The sequence below is a fragment of the Mirounga leonina genome, unplaced genomic scaffold (genome assembly GCF_011800145.1).
Source record: "Mirounga leonina isolate KUSES-001 unplaced genomic scaffold, KU_Mleo_1.0 Mir_94, whole genome shotgun sequence".
Classification (NCBI taxonomy): Eukaryota; Metazoa; Chordata; class Mammalia; order Carnivora; family Phocidae; genus Mirounga; species Mirounga leonina.
In genome coordinates, this window is record NW_023270855.1 from 46,245,649 (window position 1) to 46,265,705 (window position 20,057).

General features: G+C 54.3%; 1 protein-coding gene across 2 annotated transcripts; it reads right to left on the reverse strand.

Annotated features, from left to right (window-relative positions):
- Nucleotides 1-5,362: 5,362 nt before the first annotated feature.
- CCDC124 (coiled-coil domain containing 124) lies at nt 5,363-14,400 on the reverse strand. Of its 2 annotated transcripts, none has more exons than XM_034997147.1 (5): nt 14,183-14,400; nt 9,980-10,149; nt 6,530-6,719; nt 5,909-6,023; nt 5,363-5,813 (listed from the first exon to the last, which is right to left on the reverse strand). In XM_034997147.1, the coding sequence occupies exons 2-5, from the start codon at nt 10,136-10,138 to the stop codon at nt 5,606-5,608; spliced, it is 672 nt and encodes a 223-aa protein (XP_034853038.1). In that variant the 5' UTR covers nt 10,139-10,149; nt 14,183-14,400; the 3' UTR covers nt 5,363-5,605. The 2 variants fall into 2 exon arrangements, with proteins under 2 accessions (XP_034853038.1, XP_034853039.1); XM_034997148.1 differs by lacking the exon at nt 14,183-14,400 and adding an exon at nt 13,891-14,030.
- Nucleotides 14,401-20,057: the final 5,657 nt, after the last annotated feature.

Sequence of the window (20,057 nt, forward strand, 5' to 3'; positions counted from 1 at the left end):
TCCTCCAGCTCCCCCCCAGGAGGAGTGGTGCCCTCCCAGACCACCGAGCTCTCCCTCGTCGCCCCCTGCCTCCCGCAGCCCCACCCGCCCAGTCTCGGAACCCCCACCCACCTTCTGCCTTGGCCTGGGTTGAGGGGGTTTCCTCTGGGAGCAAGGAGGCTTCCACGAGCCTCCATCCTTTTTGTTGTTGTTGTTGTTTTTTCCCCCTCTTTTCTTCCATTCATTCTAAAAATAGCCCTCCCTCTCCATTCCCCCCCACCCCCCCGCCCGGAGCGTCTCCGGAAAGGTAATGCATTCCAAGGGTGGGGTCCCCGAGGCCGGGATTCCGCCGCGCGGGCGGGGCTGGAGGATGCGAACGGCAGGGAATGGGGTGGGGGGCTATTGGGAGCGCATCCCCCTCCTTCCCATTGTGTGAGATGCTCTCAGAAGGAGCCGCCAGCGTGACCGTGACCGTGCGTGGAGGGAAAGAGAACAAAGGGGCAGGGGACCTCTAGGGTATGCATTGTGGAGGCAGAGAGAGGGAGGGCTAGGGGAACCGCAGGTACTGGACCTAAGAGGGGTCTCACCCAGTACCTCTGCGGGGATGACTCTCCACCTGTGTGGGTGGGGGGGGGGGGGGAGTTGAGGTCCCTACCTTGGTCGGACACAGGGAGGGAGAGTAAAGAGCTAGCAGTTACAGGGCAGCTTCATGGAGGGAGGGGGAGTCCCCCTCCCTTGAACCCTGACAACTGCCCTGCAGCGCCCCCAGAACGCCCCAGCCAGCCCTGCTGCTGCTCTTGTCCACTGTCTCCCCAGTCCCTTCTCCATGATGCAGCTACAGAATTCCGTCCTCAGCTATGTGACTGATCATGTCCCTGTCCACATAACCAGCACCCTCCTCCTTGAACCTAGAGAAGGACCTGATTCTCCCCCTCCAAGTCCTGAGTGGTCTGGCTCCCATTCCCTTTTGTCCCAGCACCAGGGCTGTTTCCCTAGACCACCCCCCACACTGGGCCACACTCAGCCTCTGTCTTATTCTGTCCAGCCTCAGGGCCTTTACATCCGCTTTTCCTTCTGCCAGGATCCCCTTCCCTCACCCCCTATTGTCTTTCAGAGCCTGGTCTGAGGTCACCTCCTGCTCTGGGCACATCCCTCTAGTTTACGATTTTCAATTCCTGGTGTGTTCTGTTACTTATTCACCTTCTGCCTGAATATGCCCCCCACCCCCAGCAACTTAGGCCTGGCTGATGAGAGGAGGGGCCAACTCTGACCCAGCACCACCCCAGGAGCTACCCAGCTCCAAACAGATGGCACCACTGCCCCCAACCACCCTGGAAAGCACCCCTAGGACATGGCACAAAAGATCCAGCACCTGCTTCTGCAGGGGTGTCACCTTCCAGTGAAACTAAAAACACAGGCATCTAAATGTTGCCTCCCCCGACCCCCAGGGATGGCGTAGCCCGTTTCCAGAATAACATACCGAGAGAAAAAGGGCCCACAGGGACCGAGTTCCAGGCCTGTTGAGCAGAAGCCAGTACGGAGGTATGTCTGTTCAGATGGCAAATAGGTATGAAGAACAAAGACGAGAACTGCAGGGAGGGGGAGGCACTGGGGGCAGCCCTGGGCATGGGGAGGGGAGTGACCTTTCCTTTGTTATTAGCTTTTCCATCATGTTTTCTTATACTTTTTTTTTTTTGAAACCAAAGGGGAGGATGAAAGGAAAATCGCTTTGTTGGAGGGTACAAAAGCTCAGAGAGGGTATGTGCCCCCATGGGACAGAAAACGCAGCTGTGTTGAGAAATCAAACACTGGCCCCCCAATACTTGCCTCCATAAATTTACCCTGAAATGTTTGAGCACCTACTATAAATTTATATGCCCAGAGATTGAGGGTGAGTTCAGAGGGGGTGGGGATTCCTGGGGTCCTGAGAGTACAAAGACCTGGGGGTTCTGGGAAAAGGTGATGGCTGGATGAGCAAGAACATGTGGCCTCAGCAGGGCCAGGCCCAGAGCCAAGGGTTTGGAGGGCTTGTGGGGGTTGAGGGAGAGAGAAAGCCCTTGAAGATGGGTTGAGTGCCTTTTCTTTGCACATTTCACTGCCAGGCCAGGACTTGACCTCAGGCTGGTGTTCAAGACCAGAAAGGTGGGAGATAGCATGGGAAGTGGGGGGGGACCCAGCATGCAGGGATATGGGGAACCAGGGACGGAAGAGACAAAGGCATCATCGGAGAGGTTTCAGAAAGCCTCAGAGCACAGGCGGGGGGTGGGGTAGTAAGGGGGTGCCAAATCAAGATTAGGTCTGCCAAATAAAATACAGGGCACGGAATGGGACATACTTATAAAAATAAAAATTACTCGTTGTTTATCTGAAGTCAGGTTTAGCTGGGCAACCTGTAGTTTTCTTTTCTAAATCTGGAAACCCTAGGCCCAGATCTTCTGGCCAAGCAAAACTGGGGTTTGCTGGGGGGAAGAGGAGGAGGGGCCCTATGGGTGTCCGTCCTCTCCCCTCCCATCCCCCCTCCCGTCCCACGTGTTCTCTTCCTTAGCTTTTCTTTGTCCCCCACACGTTGTCCACGTCCCTTAACTGTTCAAGTTTCCCCCCCTTCCTTTGTTGTCCCCCTCCTTCCACACACTCCCTCATTATCCCATCCCCCGACTCCTCCTCCTCATGCACCCCTTTCCCCATCTTCCCCAGCCCTTCGCCTTTCCCCCACCTTCTCTGGTACCCACCCCTCCTCCACGTCCCTTCACCATCCTCCCCTCCTCCAAAGCCCCTCTCTCCGCGATAACCTCCTCCCGGGACACCCACCCTCTCCTCTCCTCTGAGAACCGCCCTCCTCCCCACCGCCGGTCCTGGGGGCGCACGAGGGGGAACCCCGGCCACCGGCGCCGAGCTCCACGCAGGCGCAGAACCGCCCGGCTTCCCTGAGGCTGCCGTCCCCCTCGCTGCGGCCCGCGCACCCCGTTGCCAAGGCGACGGCGAAGGCCGGAGCGGGAACCTCCGGAAGACCCCGCTCTCTCTCCCTCCTCCGCCACCTCCTCAGCAAACCCCACTCTGGTTTGAGCCGGTTTCCCCACCCCGCCCCCAGTGCGCACTGCGGCGCGTGAGGATTCCCTTGCCCACAGGGCGGGGGTCGGGCAGGGATCGACGCATGCGCACCGGGCGAGGCTTTCCCTCCCCGCCTAGCGCTCGACGGGAAAGCCCTAGCGCGTGAAGCGAGCACCCCCGCGCAGGCGCAGTGTGCGCCCGGCGTCCCCACGGCCCCGCTCGGTCGTCCCGGCAACGCGCGCGGGGAGGACTGGGAGAACACGGAACTCCCGTCTCACGCCCCCTCCCGCGCACTGCAGCGGAGCCGGGGATTCCCTGCTGCCCGCGCGCAAGCGCGGGCCTGGGATTCCGCGGGGGCGGGGCCGGAGAAAGAAGGGGCTTTTCCGTGGAAAGGGAACAAAGGTTATTACCATCGTTCAGTCAGAAGGCGGTCCTCTCAGCTCCTGTCCTGAGTTTTACCTCCTCTCTGGTCCCCTGGCCCTCCCTCTGCAGGTCCCCAGGAGAGCTTGCCACATGCAGCTCCGATACCCTTCTTATATTGCTCCCCATCGCTCTGGGGTGAATTCCCGTTCCTCAGCCTCGCCTGCACGGAGGCCCTGCACGCCCAGCTGACATTTTCCCTCTGGTTAATCACCGTTAGTCGCCAGCGCTCCCTAATTCCTAACCACAAAGACCTCAACGTGGCCATGCAGGAGGCTCCTTTGCCAAGCCTTTCTTCAGGATATGCCTTTTCCAGGCACCGTCTCGTTGATTCCCCAGATAGCCTGGGGTTAGATACTGTTTTATCCCATTAAAAATAGGAGGAAACTGAGGCTTAGACCCATTAAGGCCCTGGCCTAAGACCCCAGAGGTAGAAGGCAGAAGCCTCTATTTGTGGGGAGACATCTGGGCTCTTCCACCCCTTATTTAGCTGACACCTTCAACCCCCATTCCAGATCCCACTGCTGCCCCTGCTTGCTCCCCCGCAACCCTGGCAGCTTTCTTGGGTATGTGACACAGGCAGGTGACTTAGTTTTACCGTCTGTAAAGGGGATAAATATCTCATGGGACTGTCCCAAGGGTTCAGTGAAACATTACCATGGGCTAGGCCAGGGCCCAGCATCCAGAGGATGGTTCTCACAGCTGGTCTAGTCCCCGTTCAGTGGTCATCTTCCCCCTCAACTCCCCCCTCCCCCCATGTTTCTTGGTGGCCTTCTGCCTCACTTCCCTAACCCCCACAGGGTTTTCTGGGGTATTTCCTAGATTCTTCGCATGCCTTCTGGCTGATGTCTTAGAGTTGGCTCTAGGATCTCCAAACTAAACCAGTGCTCTGTATATGTTGGTTAGTTTTATGCCAGCTACTGTCGTTTCAGGCACCTTCCATTCTGCATTTTAGCTGAACCCAATTATTAATGGCACCCCTCCCTTGAACAGGAGAGATATAACCTCCAGGCCTTTGCATAGGTGATTCCTTCAGCCTTTTCTGTCCCTGTCTGTGTAGCGAATTCCTATGCATTCTTCAAGGCCCTCCCTCCATGAAACTGTCACGGCCCCCTCTGGCCCAGCTCTGACACCACACAGTTGGGAATGGGGACCAGAGACCACAAGGGCAGCCTTGTGGGTGCAGGGAGGGTATTGCTTGGGTGGGAGCCATAGCAGTGACCTGGTAAACACTTAGACCCTGCCTAACACATGTGGGCCCATCTGGCTGCTGCCCCCCCTTTCTGCCAACTCTCCAAGGCCAACTAAGCTCTAGGAAGCCAGAACCAGGTGCAGATCTTACCCAGCCCTCCCAAACATGCGGCCTCTGATGGAACACTTATTCCTACCCAGATCCACCTTCGTGCTCCAGCCTCCAAGCCCTTGCCTGCCTATGCGATGGAATCTGACTCATCTCCCACTCAGGCCCGCTCTGAAAAATCCTCCACCGGGAAGCCTGCCCAGGATGCCTCCCATGTTGGAATAACACCAGAGCAGCCAGCATTTCCTGACCCCCAAGCACAGTATGTGACCTGGCTGCTGACTCTGAACCAGAATCTCAGGATGCTAACTACATCACCTCTAGCTTGCCTCTGGTTCTGCCCTGAAGTGCTCTGTGACCTGGAGCCAGTGCCTCAACCTCTCTGAGCAGTCCTCTTGCAGCAGGCCAGCAAGTGGAAGTGGTGGTACAGGTCCCTTCACGGACAAGTGGCCCAGCCAGGTGGGGATGCCATAAGAGCCAGGCACACGTCTCAGTTGGCTTGCTGCGACACGAGGGCAGTTGGGGGGCCCTGATCTTCTCTGAATGTGACCCCCTGCATTCCCCGGCATTCCAGCCTTCCTCTCCCCACCACCCACAGAGACTTCAAGTGCAAACTCTGCTTCACCGACTGCCTTTATTGGGCATCAGCCCCAGGGCTCCACGGGCGCACGAAGGGGGTGGTGGGCGTCACTCAAAGCAGGGACTCTACAGCGGGAGGCATGGCCTACGATGCCACGTAGCCCCCAGGGCACTTGCCTCAGCCCCGGACCTCTCTGTAACCCACGTAGCTGACCCAGCAGGAGGGCGTGTGACGTCACGACCCTGACCGCCTGTGGGGCGGCTCCCCCAGTTCTGGGCTCACTTGGGGGCATTGAAGGGCACGGCCCGCTGGTTCATGGGGTTGTCTGGCGACCGCAGCCACTCCTTCTTGAGCAGCTGCTTCAGCTGCGACAGCCGCATATTGGGGTTTTCTTGCTTGAGCCGCGGCAGCTGCGCCTCCTCAAAGGCAGTGAAGGCCGCCCGCATGCGGCGCTCTGGGTGCCGGTCCGCAGCCTCGTCTGCCACGCTAGGGGAGGACGGTGGCGTTAGGGGGCGGGTCTATGGGGCGACCCCGCCCCCAGACGCATAGCCCCGCCCCCGTGCTCGAGCCCCGCCCGTCACCTGAGCACCGCGATGGCATCCTCAATGGTGCGCGCTTCCACGCTGCCCTCCTCCAGCACGCGGCGGTTCACATTCTCCTCCAGCGGCACCTCCAAGTGGCTCTTGGCTTTCTCGGCTGGGGGTGAGAGGCAGCCAGGTGACAGAGACATACACAGAGACAGAGAGAGATAAGCAGGGATGCAGAGTTCCAGAGAGATGACAGAGACCCAATGGGGGAAGAGAGAGAGAGGAGGCAGGCAGGCAAAGAAGGATGGGGGAGCCCTCTTGCCCTCCCAGCCCCCTGCCCAGGCCACGCTGCCCTCCTGACTTTCCTGCAACCGGGCACACAGGAGGTGCCCCACTCATGGCTACTGTCTCAGCCTCAAGGCGCCTCATTAATGCCCTGAGGACCCCATGGGGCACAGGCCCAGGTCAGGTGCAGAGCAAGTAAATACACGTGTGTGTGTGCCCATGCTCTCCGTGCTCAAAGCCAGGTCTGCCAGGCCACTTCTTCACCACCCATGCTTCACCACACAGCCCAGGCAGCTTCTCTGGGGCTGAAGAAGGGGCTCTAGACTCAGCCAGGGTCAGCCTGTCCTTTACTGGGTAAAAAGGCAGCTCAAGAGTGGGCCGCAGCCCCACCTGTGTCCGGGGCTTCTTTGTGCTGGTGGTCTCGGCGGAGCGTCTCCTCAATCTGGGCCCGGGTGACCTTGTTGGGCACAGCCACGCGGGGGGCCTTGCCGCCCTTGAGCTTGGAGTCCTCCTCCTCCAGCAGACGCTGGGTCTCCTTCTTGCGCTCCAGCTGCTCCAGGCGCCGCTTCTCCTTCTCCTCCTGGGGGGAGGGGGTGATCAGGAGTGGACCCCACCACTGGCACGGGTGGACCAAGGCCCTGCTGCGTGCTAGACCCTGTGCTAGGCACAGGGGACACAGCTGGGGCACCATGGGATTACCTAAGGGTTCCCAGCCTATATGACTATGGGAACAACAGGGAACCCTGGCCATGGCAGGTGGGTCGGTGGTTCTCAAAGGAAAAGTGACACCTGGGCCGGAGGAGAAGCCAGCCTGGACGAGAACTGGAGGACAGGAAAGTCCTTAGTGGTGGGAATGCAGGTGCAAAGGCCATGATGTAGGAACCTCCTAGAGGCTGGTGTGGCTGGAGTAGGGAGGGGAAAATGTGGAAGGAGGAGAGGTGGGGAGGGGTTTGTATTGGATTCCAAAGTCAACAGGAGCCAGGGAGGGTCTGAACACATTTGCTGGCTGGAGCAGGGGTTCTGCCCTTAGGGGCAGTGTCCCCAGCCAAGTGTCACAAGGGACTGGTCCCACCTTTGCTCCCCAAGGAGACCCTGATGCCATCTGGCCTACAGGACTTGCCCTGGGTTGCTGCCCCCTGGAGTACCTAAGGGGCAGAGCCATGTTCTGGTTCATTTATAATGCAGGGCAGCCATAGGCTTGGAACATTCTGCCATCTCCCACCCACACCCCCACAGGGCCCTGCAGCCCATGCACCCCCACTTGCCTACCCTCTGCCTGCAACTCTGCCATCTGACTCCCATGCCTTGGGGATGGTCCCCGCTCCTTCAATGCCCTCTGTGACACTCCTATAGTGGGACTAAGTGTTCCAGAAGACGACTCCATGTGCCTGAGGATACCCCCTGGGCCTCTGACCTCTACCCTGCCTGCCCAGCAGGAAAGCGGGGGAGAGGTTAAAGGTGAAGGGCTCCCACACCTGTGTTCAGGCACCTCAGGCAGGGCCATTGTGCTTTGATCCTCAGTTTAATCATCAATCAGACGTAATGTCTTCCCAAGGCCCCCTTACCCCACATGGTTCTCATACAGCCCATGTTCATTCAGCCCTGCCTTGGCCTTGGCACTGGCTGCTCTGTCCTCCTGGTATACCAATGCAGCCTCCTTCCCTGGCTAACTCTGGCGCCTCCAGAGTTCCTGGCTCCCTATCAGGCTCCTCCACCCCATGGCTTTTTCCTGTGTTCCACAAGTCCCTGTTTCTCTCTTCTGACTATGTGGTTTGTCCTGGAGGCAGTCCCTGGCCTGGGTTTTGAACAGCTGCCTTCTGGCCCCAGGCCCGGTGCCCAGTAGGTGCTTAGTAAAAGGATGCTGAATGAATGCATGAATTCCAAAAGGTTCCAGTAACTCAGGAAAGACATGCAGCTTGTGGCCATTAGTCTCTAGGGACATGGGACTGAGGAGGGAACATGAGCATTTATACTCTTGACATTCAGCAAAATTTTTTGAAAAAGTCACTTGCAGTTTTTAAAAAAGAGCAATTAGCAATTGGCAGTTTCTGGCGATGGGAGACGGTAAGTCCACTTTGCAGAATATTCCAGAGCCATAAGAAATGAGTCTCATATATAACTGACATGGAACCCAGACAGGTGCTCATCGCCAAGTTGCTTAATATGGAACAAGTGGAAATGAAATGCTGACGTCCAGGTGGGGAGATGAAGTACAGCCCCATCCGTGGCTGATGCCTGGAGACCAGGAGAAATATGGCTGTGAGCCTCTAGCTCAAGACATGGGCTTTGGGGTAGGCCACTGGGTGAGAAAGGTCTTTGGTGTCATGTGGGGAGAAGAGGTGTGTTATTTTTTAGCGTTTTGGAGTGAGCATGGATTTGCTTTTTTCTTTAAGATTTTTTTCCTCTTTTTTGTTTTGTTTTGTTTTTTTTTAAGTAGGCTCCATGCTGGGCATGGAGCTCAACGCGGGGCTTGAACTCACAGCCCTGAGATCAAGACCTGAGCTGAGATCAAGAGTTAGAGGCTTTAAAGATTTTATTTTAGGGGTGCCTGGGTGACTCAGTTGGTTAAATGTCTGCCTTTGGCTTGGATCAGGATCCTGGGGTCCTGGGATTGAGACCTGCATCAGGCTCCTGCTCAGTGGGGAGCCTGCTTCTCCCGCTCCCCCTGCTTGTGCTCTCTCTCTGTCAAATAAATAAATTTTATTTATTTTATATAAATTGTATTTTTTATTTATTTAACAAAGAGAAAGAGGGCACACATGCATGAGCAGGGGGAGGGGCAGAGGGAGAAAGAGACTCCCTGCTGAGCAGAGGGTCCGACCTCTCTGGCTTTTCTCTCTGCATAATGGCTCTTTGGCAGACATTGTTTTTTCTTTTGGGTTTTCAACTTTCCTATATTGTCAAAATACTGATAGTCAAAAAGAAAACTGAAAGACCTCCGTGGACCCAATGCAGCACAGGATGTGGGGAGGGAACCGGTGACCAATGTCCAACCAAAAACAAGGTAGGATCCAGTCCCGCACAGGAAGACGATGGGAAAAACTCACAAAAGTGCCCAGGCATGCCAGGAATTGGGCAAGCAGGGATGGCATGTCACCCCTGCTACTTTCTCCCACTGTTAGTCTGGGCAAGAACCTCTGACCAGGCCAGGGGACCAGGAGCGACAGCTATAAATGGGTCTCTGGTGCCACCTACTGGACCCAGCAGTACCAGTCAGTACCAGCCCTGACCCACTCCACAGACACCAATTCGTACCTACTGTGTGCGTGACAATGGGGCCTATCAGGGGACAGACGCACTCTTCTGTGTTTTTATACACACTTGGAAGAGCCGGCGAGCCCTGTGGCCAGCAGGGTGGATACGGGGGACCGATTACAGCATTCCTCAGCCTTGGCACTGCTGGTGTCTGGGGCTGGCTCATTCGTTACTATGGGCCATCCTGTGCCCTGAAGTGTGTTGAGCAGCATGCCTGGCCCCCACCCACCACGATGCCAGCAGCACTTTCCACCCACTAGTTATGACAATCCAAAATGTCTCCAGATGTGCCAAGTGCCTGCTGAGTGCAGAATCACCCCACGGTGAGAAGTGCCAGTCTAGCCCAACCCTGACATTACATGAAGGAGAGAAATAAGCCCACACAGGGAAGTGGCTGCCTTGCCATTCCCTGAACATGCCAAGTCCTGGCCACCCCAGGGCCATTGCACGAGCCTCTGCCTCCACCTCCCCCCTTGCCCTTGCTCCATGTCCCGTGCCTCCTCACCCTTCAAGCCAAAGCCCCAGGGGGTTTGCGTGTTGACTGCCCACCTTAGCCACAGATACAGGAGCCTGGGAGCCACCCACCTTGCGCTGTTCCTTCCTCATGACGTGTTTGTCCTCATCCTTCCAGTAGGCATCCTCCAGCTCCTTCTGCTTCCTGGCATCAGCTGCTGCCTTGGCCTCAGCCCTCCGTGCCCGGGCCGCTGCCGACTTGGTGTTCTCACCCTGGAACTTCTTGGGCATCCCTCAGCAGGCTGCGGGAGGGCAGGGACCAGTAAGCGGGGGTGGGGGGGGGCGCAGCCACCCTTGGTACCCCCAGACTCACACTTGCAGTCAGGATCCCCTTGGAGCCTCAAAGGCCTTGTTTGTAAAACGAGGGCTTGAGACTCTGTGATCTCCTTTTTGAAAAAAATTTATTGACGTGAAATGCACACAACAAAAAATGAACCCTTTTAAAGTGCACAGTTTGGTGGCATTTAGAACATTCACAATGTTGTGCAACCGTCACCTCTATCTAGTTCCAGAATACATTCCCATCCCCCCAAAAGGAAACCCCACGCCCACTAGCAGTCACACACCCTCCCCCCCGCAGCCCCTGACAACCACTCATCTGCTTTCTGTCTCTATGGATTTGCCTCTTCTGGACGTTTCATATACATGGAATATGATACACTCTGTGGCCTTTTATGTCTGGCTTCTTTCACTCAGTGTGATGTTTTCGCGGTTCATCTGTGTTTTTTAGCATGGCAGGGCTTCATTCCTTTTATGGCTGAGTAATATTCCGCTGTACAAATTGACCACATTTTGTTTATCTATCCACCACTGAAGGACATCTGGGTTGTTTCCACTTTTTGGCTCTTACAGTCATGCCTCTGTGGCCCCCTGGGGGCCAGTCTGTGTGTGGCCCCTTCAATGCTGCCACTTATGAGGCCTCAGTCCCCAGGGCCCAGAGCCCTGAGGCCAAGTCCTCCTCACCCTGGGTAAGCAGCTGCCGTGAGCTGCTCCCAATGACCCAGCCCAGGCTCGCACAGCTGGACAGCTGCGGTCCAGCAGGCCCCTGGTCCGAGCGAGTCCCATGCTGGGTGCTGGGAAAGCGATGCACACAAATGGCAGACACCACCCTCCCTCCACTAACACCTTCATGTGGACCAACTCCACAGAATGCCTCCAAAGCTCTAAATGTGGGGACTGCCCTTGTTCCCTCTCTGAGGTGGGGAAGTCAAGGTACCTGGCCAGACCGCACAGCGCTAAGCCTAGGGTCTCACCTCCAAAGCCTGCCTTCCAGGTGAGGAAGGGAAGGCTGTGCGGCCCAGGCACATGCCTTCAGCTCTCTGGGCCTCAGTTTTCCTCATCTGGGAAATGGGCTGATGTCCCCCACTCCTGGGTAGTTTGTCCCCCCTGAACATCTCCAGCTCAGTCCCCTTGGGGAAATAGGCCCAGCATCCAAAAATGAAGGGGAGAGAATACGGGGGTCACTCTGACTCAGGACCACCAGGCCACCCCATTCCAGCCTCCTAACTGTGTGGCTTGTGGGGCAGGGGCTCCCACCTCACAGCCCCGCTGGAAACTCTAATATCAGCTTCCATTTGCAGTGGTTGTGCACACTGGGCTCAGTGCTTTATACACAGCGTCTGAGTGAATTCTCCCAATGCTGGTGTGTGGCAGCAGAGCTGAGATCTGAAGGATGGGTGAGAGGCAGCCCTGAGGATGAAAGAATGGGACTTCTGGGCAGATGGCAGAGGATATGCAACGACCCTGCGGCAGACCCTCAATCCCAACTCTGTGCTCCTAACCACTGCCCCACCCGAGGGTCCCAGCTGGCCCCTGGGGGAACATCAGTGCAGATCAGGATTCTGAGACCACTGAGGCCCCCCCCTTAACATCAAGGGGTGGCCCCTTGGCCCAGGCTGAGACTGAGGAGAGAGCCCCATGGGGCAGAGCAGGGCAAAGTTGGGGAGATCAGTGGCCCAGAAGACTCAGGGTTGAATACTGACTGCAATCACAGACAAAGTGCTCCCCCTGAGCTGAGACAGAGAGTTGGTTCCAGTTCCTCCTCGCACAGGATGCGTGAGCTGCCACAGGGGGTATGCTAGCCTGATCCTGCACTTCCCCCAGCTGCTCCTTGGCCCCTAAATCAAGCATTCATTACTGAGTGTCTACAATGTACTCAACAGAACGCCCCCACCCTGGATTCCCCAGGGGAGTGCCAAGAACTGGGACTCACTGTCCAAGTTACAGATTAGGAAACTCCCCACCCTACTCTCCCATCTTCCACTCCCTTGTGGGTGGCAGCCACACCAGCCTCCCCGCCATTTTTCAACATCCCAAGCAGGTTCTTGCCTCAGGGCCTTTGCACTTGCTGTGCCCTCCACCTGGCTGGCTGCTCTTCACTCCTCTTTTTACCCAGTTAACTCTTATTTAAATTTCAGGGCCTAGCTCAGGAGTTTCTGCCTCCAGGAAGCCTCCCCTGAGACGCCCTCTCTCAGACCACAAAATTCTCTCTGAGGCACTTTGTTTGGGTTGCTCTTTTATGTTCATTTATATGATTATTTGACAAATGTCCGTCTTTCTTGGCAGGCTGGGAGCTCTGTGAGGGCAAGGAATACCATGGTCACTGCTGTGTCCCCAGTGCCCCGTACAGTAAGGGCTCAATAAATGTTCTGAGCAAATGAATGAACAAGCGTCTATTTCCAGAGTTCCCTCAATATTTACTTCACTCTGGGTTGTGTCCAAGCTCAGCTTCTCACTGTTCTTCCCACTCACTTCCCTCTCCAGCCTCTGAGGCTTTGCTCTTGCTGCGCCCTCACCTGATGCACCCTCCGCCACTCCCTCCTCCTGCAAAAATCCTGCCCACTCACAGGGACTCTGCCCCAGCATCCTCTCCTCCCAGGTCACGCTGCTCAAGACCCCCAACTCCATCCCAAAACCGGACAGGACAATTTTGATCCTCTCTTCAGGCCGGGACGGAATGTTGATGTTCTCTCAATATTAACATGCTGAAACCCTAAAGCTCAGTGTGACTGTCTTTGGAGACAGGGCCAGTGAGGAGGTGATAGAGATTAAGTGAAGTCATAAGGGTGGGGCCCTAATGGAATGGGGCTGGTGTCCCTGTAAGAGCAAAAGACACCAAAGCTTGCTCTCTCCGCAAGTCAGGAAGAGTGCCTGCACCAGGAACCAAACTGGCTGGCACTTTGATCTTAGACTTCCTAGCCGTGAGCAAGTACATTTCTGTTGTTTAAGCCACCCAGTCTGTGGTATTTTTTAAATGGCAGCCCGAGCTGACTAACACAGACAGCTTTTCTTCTCTGCGTGGTAAATACTTATTCACACACACACTTTTGTCACTCAGTAAACATGCACTGAGCACCTAATATGTGTGGGACGCTGGGGAAAAGAGGCAGCACCGATCTGACTGCCAGGCTGGCTGGGAGACAGACAATAAGGGCGACAATTTGCCACGAGAACTATGATGGGGACTTGCAGGGCGCTGGGGAAGCCTAGAGGGGTTTTCTGACCCAGCCTGGGGGCTAAGGGGTGTCAAAGGGCTTCCTGAAGGAGATATCTAAGAAAAGGCCTAAAAGTGTGAGGAGCTCCGAGGCCCCAGGAGTGTGAGGGAGGCAGGCTGGGAAGCGGGGATCCGTATTCCACGGTGATGAGAAGATGCGGAGGGCGTTAGAACCCGGAGGCGCAGATCTGCGGGTAAGAGCCCTGGGGTTGGTGAGGAGGTGAACTGGAGCGGTGAGATAAGTAGGGAGCTCTGGCAGGGATCCGGGGAGTGGCGCTGGACGGGCAGGGGTGTGCATTTAGGAGGGAATCAAGACCCACGTGGTTGACTGGATGTAAAAGTACAAGAGAGAATAGAAGATGGAAGTTCAACACAGTCTCTTCCCAGAATCCCTCCCGCTACCCTTTCTGAGCTCTCCCTGCCCGTAGTCCCTCTCCCCAGCCCTGACCCCACTGCAAGATACCCAGCTCTGTTACCCCCAAGCCCGTACCCAGCTCTGTTACCCCCAAGCCCGGAAGGTGCTCAGAGGCAGGATCGGAGCTGGCTGGCCTCGAACAGGACGCAATTCCTCCGGGACTCAGTCGCCCGCTCTGGGAAATGGGCACAGCCCCCGCGAGAGCCCTCTGGACTGGGCGACGAAAGTGCCCCTGTCTCTAAGCGCCCCGCCTCCAGCCCTCCGCAGGGCGGCGGGGGCTGCTCTCAGGCCAAGCCGCCCCGCCGCGCCCCCCGCCCCTCCCCCCCTCCCCGCACCCCGGCTCCGCCCGCGCCGCGGCCGCTCCTACCTCCTTCCCCCCGCGCTGGCCCGGTCGCGAATCCGTGACGCCACCGCGGGGCCTGCGCGCGGAGCTCCCGGAGGCGCGTGCTGATTACGTCCGGCGCTGTCGCCCTCTTGGTAAGGGAACTGCTGCCCTGGCCTCCAGCCCAAGCCCAGGTTACCGGCCGTTTCTTTTCCTCTTCGAGAAGAGGATATTTTGTAAGGCTCCACCGCTTTCTCTCACTCCAGATATTGGCAAACTACGAGGGGAGGGTAAAAACTACAATCTAGAATGTTGCCTTTACCAAGATGGCCATTGCCCGGATGAAATATGGCCGCCTCCACGTCCCACGTGGTCTGGCGGCATCCGGCAGGAGTTGCCCGGCCACCAGGGCGCGCCAGAGCCCGCGGTCCACGCGCGGTGCCTAGACCGGCCAAGCCCAGGGGAATCTTCGCAAACCTCTACTGTCGCTTAGCGCTTTGTCCACACTCCCTGCTTCCCTCCTGCGAAGCTGGGGAGGGAGGGGGCAGGAGAAAGGGGCAGAGAAATTAACACATTCCACCCCGTTCAGGTGGGGAAATGGGCTTAGAGAGACCGGGCACTGAATTTAGCCAAAATGCAACCGCAAGCAGCTCAGATTCCTAGCCAGTCCCTCCTGAATTGCTCCACTCTCATCCACTCCCTCCAAACACACCTTGCTTGTTTCATTCAACAATTAGGTTTGGGGGGCCAAATTGTCCGAGGCACCTACACTTTAGAGTTTCTTCATTTACTGAGGCATAGTGTCCTCATCTGTAAAAATGGTAGTACTAGGGGTCTGAGGGTGGTTACAATGGACCAGGCTGTGGGGAAAGAAGAAGGTTTCGGAGTTTCGGAGACCACAGTCTCCGAAAGGCAACCCCAGTGACACTGCTGGGACCTCTCTGCTCTAAAGCCTGGTGGGTTCCCACTGTCCTGCAAGACTCCTTATAGCTCCCCATCTCATCCCTCTCCTGTTCCCCATTCTCCTCAGCTCTAGCCACACCAGCCTCCTTTCTCCTAATTGCCAGGCGTGATCCTGTTTCAGGGGGTTTGCCAGTGCTGTTCCCTCTGCCCCCAGCTTTTCCAATAACCAGCCCTTTCACTTCCTTCAGGCCTTGACCCAAATACCCCTTCCTGAGAAAGACCTCCCTGACTTCCGCAATTAGTTGGTGCTCCAACCCCAGACTTTTTTCTTTTTGTATTTCTGTCATAGTAGCAACTTGTTTTACTCATTTATTGCCCTGTTTATTTTCTGCCTCTCCCCTGTCTGTGATGTCTGGAGGATGGAACCCATGTAGCTGGAATGGTGTTTATCACCAAGAAAAAGGGGCACCTGGGTGGCTCAGTCCATTAAGCATCTGCCTTCGGCTCGAGTCATGATCCTAGGGTCCTGGGATCGAGCCTGGCTGCCTGCTCAGGGGGAAGCCTGCTTCTCCCTCTGCCGCTCCCCCTGCTCATGCTCTCTCTGTTTCTATCTCTCACTCTCTCTCAAATAAATAAATAAAATCTTAAAAAATATTTCACCAAGAAGAAGAGGCTAAGCATAAAACAGGTACAACTGACCCTTGAACAACACAGGGTTTAGGAGCACCGACCTCCATGCAGTCAAAAATTTGCCTATAACTTCTGAATCCCCAGAAACTTAATTACTAATAATCTATTATTGACCTGAAGCATTACCAATAACAATCAATTGATTGACATATATTTTGCATGTTATATGTATTACATAATGTATTCTTACAATAAAGTAAGCTAGAGAAAAGAAAACATTATTAAGAAAATTAGGGGTGCCTGGGTGGCTCAGTCGTTAAGCATCTGCCTTCAGCTCAGGTCATGATCCCAGCGTCCTGGGATCAAGCCCCGCGTCACGGGCTCCCTGCTCAGTGAAGAGCCTGCTTCCCCCCTTTCTCTCTGCCCCCCACTCACTCTCTCTCTCCATCTCTCTTTCTCAAATAAATAAAATCTTAAAAAAAATTTTTTTTCTTTTTAAAATTTTTTAAAAAATCATAAGGTAGAGGGATGCCTGTGTGGCTCAGTCAGTTAAGCATCTGCCTTCAGCTCAGGTCATGATCCCAGGGTCCTGGGATTGAGTCCTGCATCGGGCTCCTTGGTCAGCAGGGAGCCTGCTTCTCCATCTCCCTGCCACTCCCCCTGCTTGTGCTCTCTCTCTCTGACAAACAAATAAATAAAATTTTTAAAAAACACTTTTAAAAAAAGAAAAGAAAATGATAAGGTAGAGAAAATACTAGTAGAGGTGGGGAAGGTAGAGAAAATAGTACTGTACTGTATTTTTTAAAAAATCATTTATTTATTTACTAAGTAATCTCTACCCCCAATGTGGGGTTGGAACTCATGATCCTGAGATCAAGAATTGCATGCTCTAGGGACGCCTGGGTGGCTCAGTTGTTAAGTGTCTGCCTTCGGCTAGGGTCATGATCCCAGGGTGCTGGGATCGAATCCCGCATTGGACTCCCTGCTCAGCGGGGAGTCTGCTTCTCCCACTCTGCCTGCAGCTCCCCCTGCTTTGTGCTCTCTCGCTCTCCCTCTGACAAAATAAGAAAAAAAAAACAATTGCATGCTCTACCAACTGAGCCAGCCAGGTACCCCAGAACTGTACTGCATTTATTGAAAAAAAATCCTTGTATAAGTGGGCCCATGCAGTTAAAAACCCATGTTGTTCAAAGGTCAGCTTGATAATGTTCATTATTAGGGTGTGGGATGTTTGGAGGTGGCAAAGCCAACACCTATTGAACCTTCCACTGGTAAAGAGCCAGGTTTAAAAAAAATAATAAATACTTTATTTATTTTATTTTTAAAGATTTTATTTATTTATTTGACAGAGAGAGACACGGCAAGAGAAGGAACACAAGCAGGGGAAATGGGAGAGGGAGAAGCAGGCTTCCCACGGAGCAGAGAGCCCAGTGCGGAGCTTGATCCCAGGACCCTGGGACCATGACCTGAGCCGAAGTCAGATGCCCAATGACTGAGCCACCCAGGCATCCCCAAAATAATAAACATTTTAAAAAGAGACTGGCTTGTCACACTTTCCTGGGAGCAGGAAGCCTCTTACTTCATATTGACATAACTCAGAGGTGTAGGTCAAGTGAATCATTTCAGAACAAGCTAAATCTTCTGGAAGGTGACTTTTGCCACCAACCAGGCGCCCTTGCTACAGGGTGTGGCTCCCAGGCCTGGGGATTCTTGGCTTCTATCATTGTGACATTCTATATCTCTTAGATGCTCACATTCTCAATTAAGTATTGAGTGTCTACTTCGAGCTTGTGCTAGGAATACAGTGACAAGTAAGACAGACATGGTCCCTGGTCTTCTGGAGCTCACAGTCAGGAAGTCACACAAAAAAATCATGATCTAACCATAGTCAGGAGCTATTCCCCATGTTGGGAGTGGGTTATGGAAGCTAGCAGACTGGGTGATGAAAGAGGCCTTCTCAGAGGGGGTGACGCTTAAGCAGAGTTGGGTGAAGAAAGGAAGAGAAAGGTATTCTGGGCAGAGGGAATAGCACGTGCAAAGGCTGGGTGATGAGGGTAAAGTGAGAAAGAAGAAAGCCGACTGCGACCTTGGTCAGCTGGGAATTGGCCTAGTGTCCACAGTTAAGCCATGGTGTTCTCCTGTTGAATATAATCCCACAGATTGTCAGAAAAAACTGGGCTGGCCAGCATGGAGCAAGACAAAAACAAGAACCCTCTGGTTGATCTGACCACAGACCAAAACAAAGTCATGATCCAAACCACAAAAAGGGCCAAACCTCCCCATCTGTCCCCTGGCTAATATGAGTGGGACATCTTCTTCCCACTAATCACAGCGTTGGCCCCACCTGGTTCCCCTGACTCCTGGGTAAAAAGTGTCCAAATAGGGGCGCCTCGGTGGCTCAGCCGGTTAAGCTGCTGCCTTCGGCTCAGGTCATGATCCCAGGGTCCTGGGATCAAGCCCTGCATTGGGCTCCCCGCTCAGCGGGGAGCCTGCTTCTCCCTCTCCCTCTGCCTGCCTCTCTGCCTACTTGTTCTCTCTCTCTCTGTCAAATAAATGAACAAAATCTTAAAAAAAAAAGTGTCAAAATAAGGAGAGAATTGTCCCCACTTCCTTGACCCCCCCTCAAGTCACCTAACATAAACCCCAGTTTCATAACAAGCCCTTCTTACTACCCTCTTTCCGGGATGTTCCACGGAGCCTCATTGCAAGAAGCCAATACACCCACCTTTGACTACAGGTGTGTTTCTGGTGGTTTTGGCTGAAGGGAGTCAATAGGGATGGAGGTCCGCCAAGACCCTCACTCCCCCACCTGAGACCCTCCAAGGACTCTTGGGAAGCATCTTTCCTTGCCTTTTCCACCTTCTGGTAGACCCAGGTGTCCCCAGTTTGTGACCAATCTCTGCCTCCATCTTCTCCTAGCCTTCTCTTGTGTCTCTTATAAAGACACTTGTCATTGGATTTAGGGCCCACCCTAAATCCAGGATGATCTCATCTTGAGACCCTTACCTTAATCACACATAAGAGGCCCTATTTCCAAATAAGGTCACAGTTGAGGTTCTGGGGGTCTGGAAGTGAACATACTTCAAGGGACCACCATTCCCTCAGGACAAGTGCCTTGAGGGTTGTGAGTCCGTGAGAGGAAAGGTCCATTGGGAGAGGAGAGGCCAAGGCCCAGTAAGTCACCCTTAACTCAGCGCTGGTGACTGAGGTGTTCAGAAGGTCTCCTCAAATCGACATCCTTTGGACAAACTTTTCACCATTCCGGAATCTTAAAGAGAAAAGAGAAAAGAGAAAACCCTAAAAGGTCATCTCCTCCAATTGATCCTATCTCTGTGTCTCTGAAAACTGCTTTTTTAGCTCCATCTGCCTGGAGCCAGGGGGTGCATCCTGCCTCTGATGGGTATCGGCCGGCCTCTAGCAAAGTCCCGGAGACCCAAGGTTGCACATGCGCTATCTGTTCTCCATCAAAAGCTGACCCTCTTCCGGGCCAAGCACCCGTGTCTTTCACATTTCCATCAGGCTAACTTGGACATGGCTCTCTCTGCCGGTACTGTCCCCACCGGGGACAATTTGGAATGCAATTTAGAATTGCAGTGGCCACTGTGGGGACTTTCATTGGACGGGGATCTAGAAACAGAAAGAAAAAAGAACTGTCACAAAGAGATCATTTGTTGCATCTGTCTAAATAGAGCATTTGGCCAAACACAGGGGACACCACTTTTGTTTGTTTCAGACCTCAGGGTGTCTGTAGTAAGTGCTGGCTCTGCAATCTAGGGCTTGATGAGGTTGTCAAGGACCCAAATTAATGTCTTAAACTGAGTGTAGTAACTCTGTTTTGTGTGTGTGTGCGTGCATCTGCCAAATGGATTTTCCTCCACTGAAACTTCTCCCCTAAGGATCCTAAAGATCCTTTGACAGTGGAAATGTCAGGTCTGAAGATGACTCCCCTCACTTCTTTCTTTTTTCTCCTTTTACTTTAAAGCCGATTTAATGGAAATACCATTGTCTTTCTGTGCATGTTCTCAGTGCGTCCACTCCAGCAAATGGGACAAAAATGGCTAAAAGACACAAAAACCTGTCCATATGTGTTTATAACAGCACCATAAACAATCTTCCAAAGATGGAAACAAACCAGATGCTCATCAACAGATGAATGGATGAACAAAACGTGGTTCATCCATACCGTGGAATATTCTTCAGCCATAAAAAGGAATGAAGCTCAGACACACGCTATGATGGGGAAGAACATTGAACACATCGTGCTGAGTGAGAGAAGCCAGGCTCAAAAGGCCACACGTTGTAGGGTCCCATGTATATGAAATGTCCAGAACAGGCAAATACGTAGAGACAGAAAGCAGATTGGTGGCTACCAGGGGCCAGGGAAGTG

What these genes read in the sequence shown, in the direction of transcription:
- CCDC124 (XM_034997147.1), bottom strand. Translation starts at nt 10,138, where the DNA reads ATGCCCAAGAAGTTCCAGGGTGAGAACACCAAGTCGGCAGCGGCCCGG. An exon ending in TGAGGAAGGAACAGCGCAAG is followed by an intron (nt 6,720 to 9,979) that starts GTGGGTGGCTCC and finishes CCCTCCCCCCAG; the next exon opens with GAGGAGAAGGAGAAGCGGCG. An exon ending in CAAAGAAGCCCCGGACACAG is followed by an intron (nt 6,024 to 6,529) that starts GTGGGGCTGCGG and finishes TCTCACCCCCAG; the next exon opens with CCGAGAAAGCCAAGAGCCAC.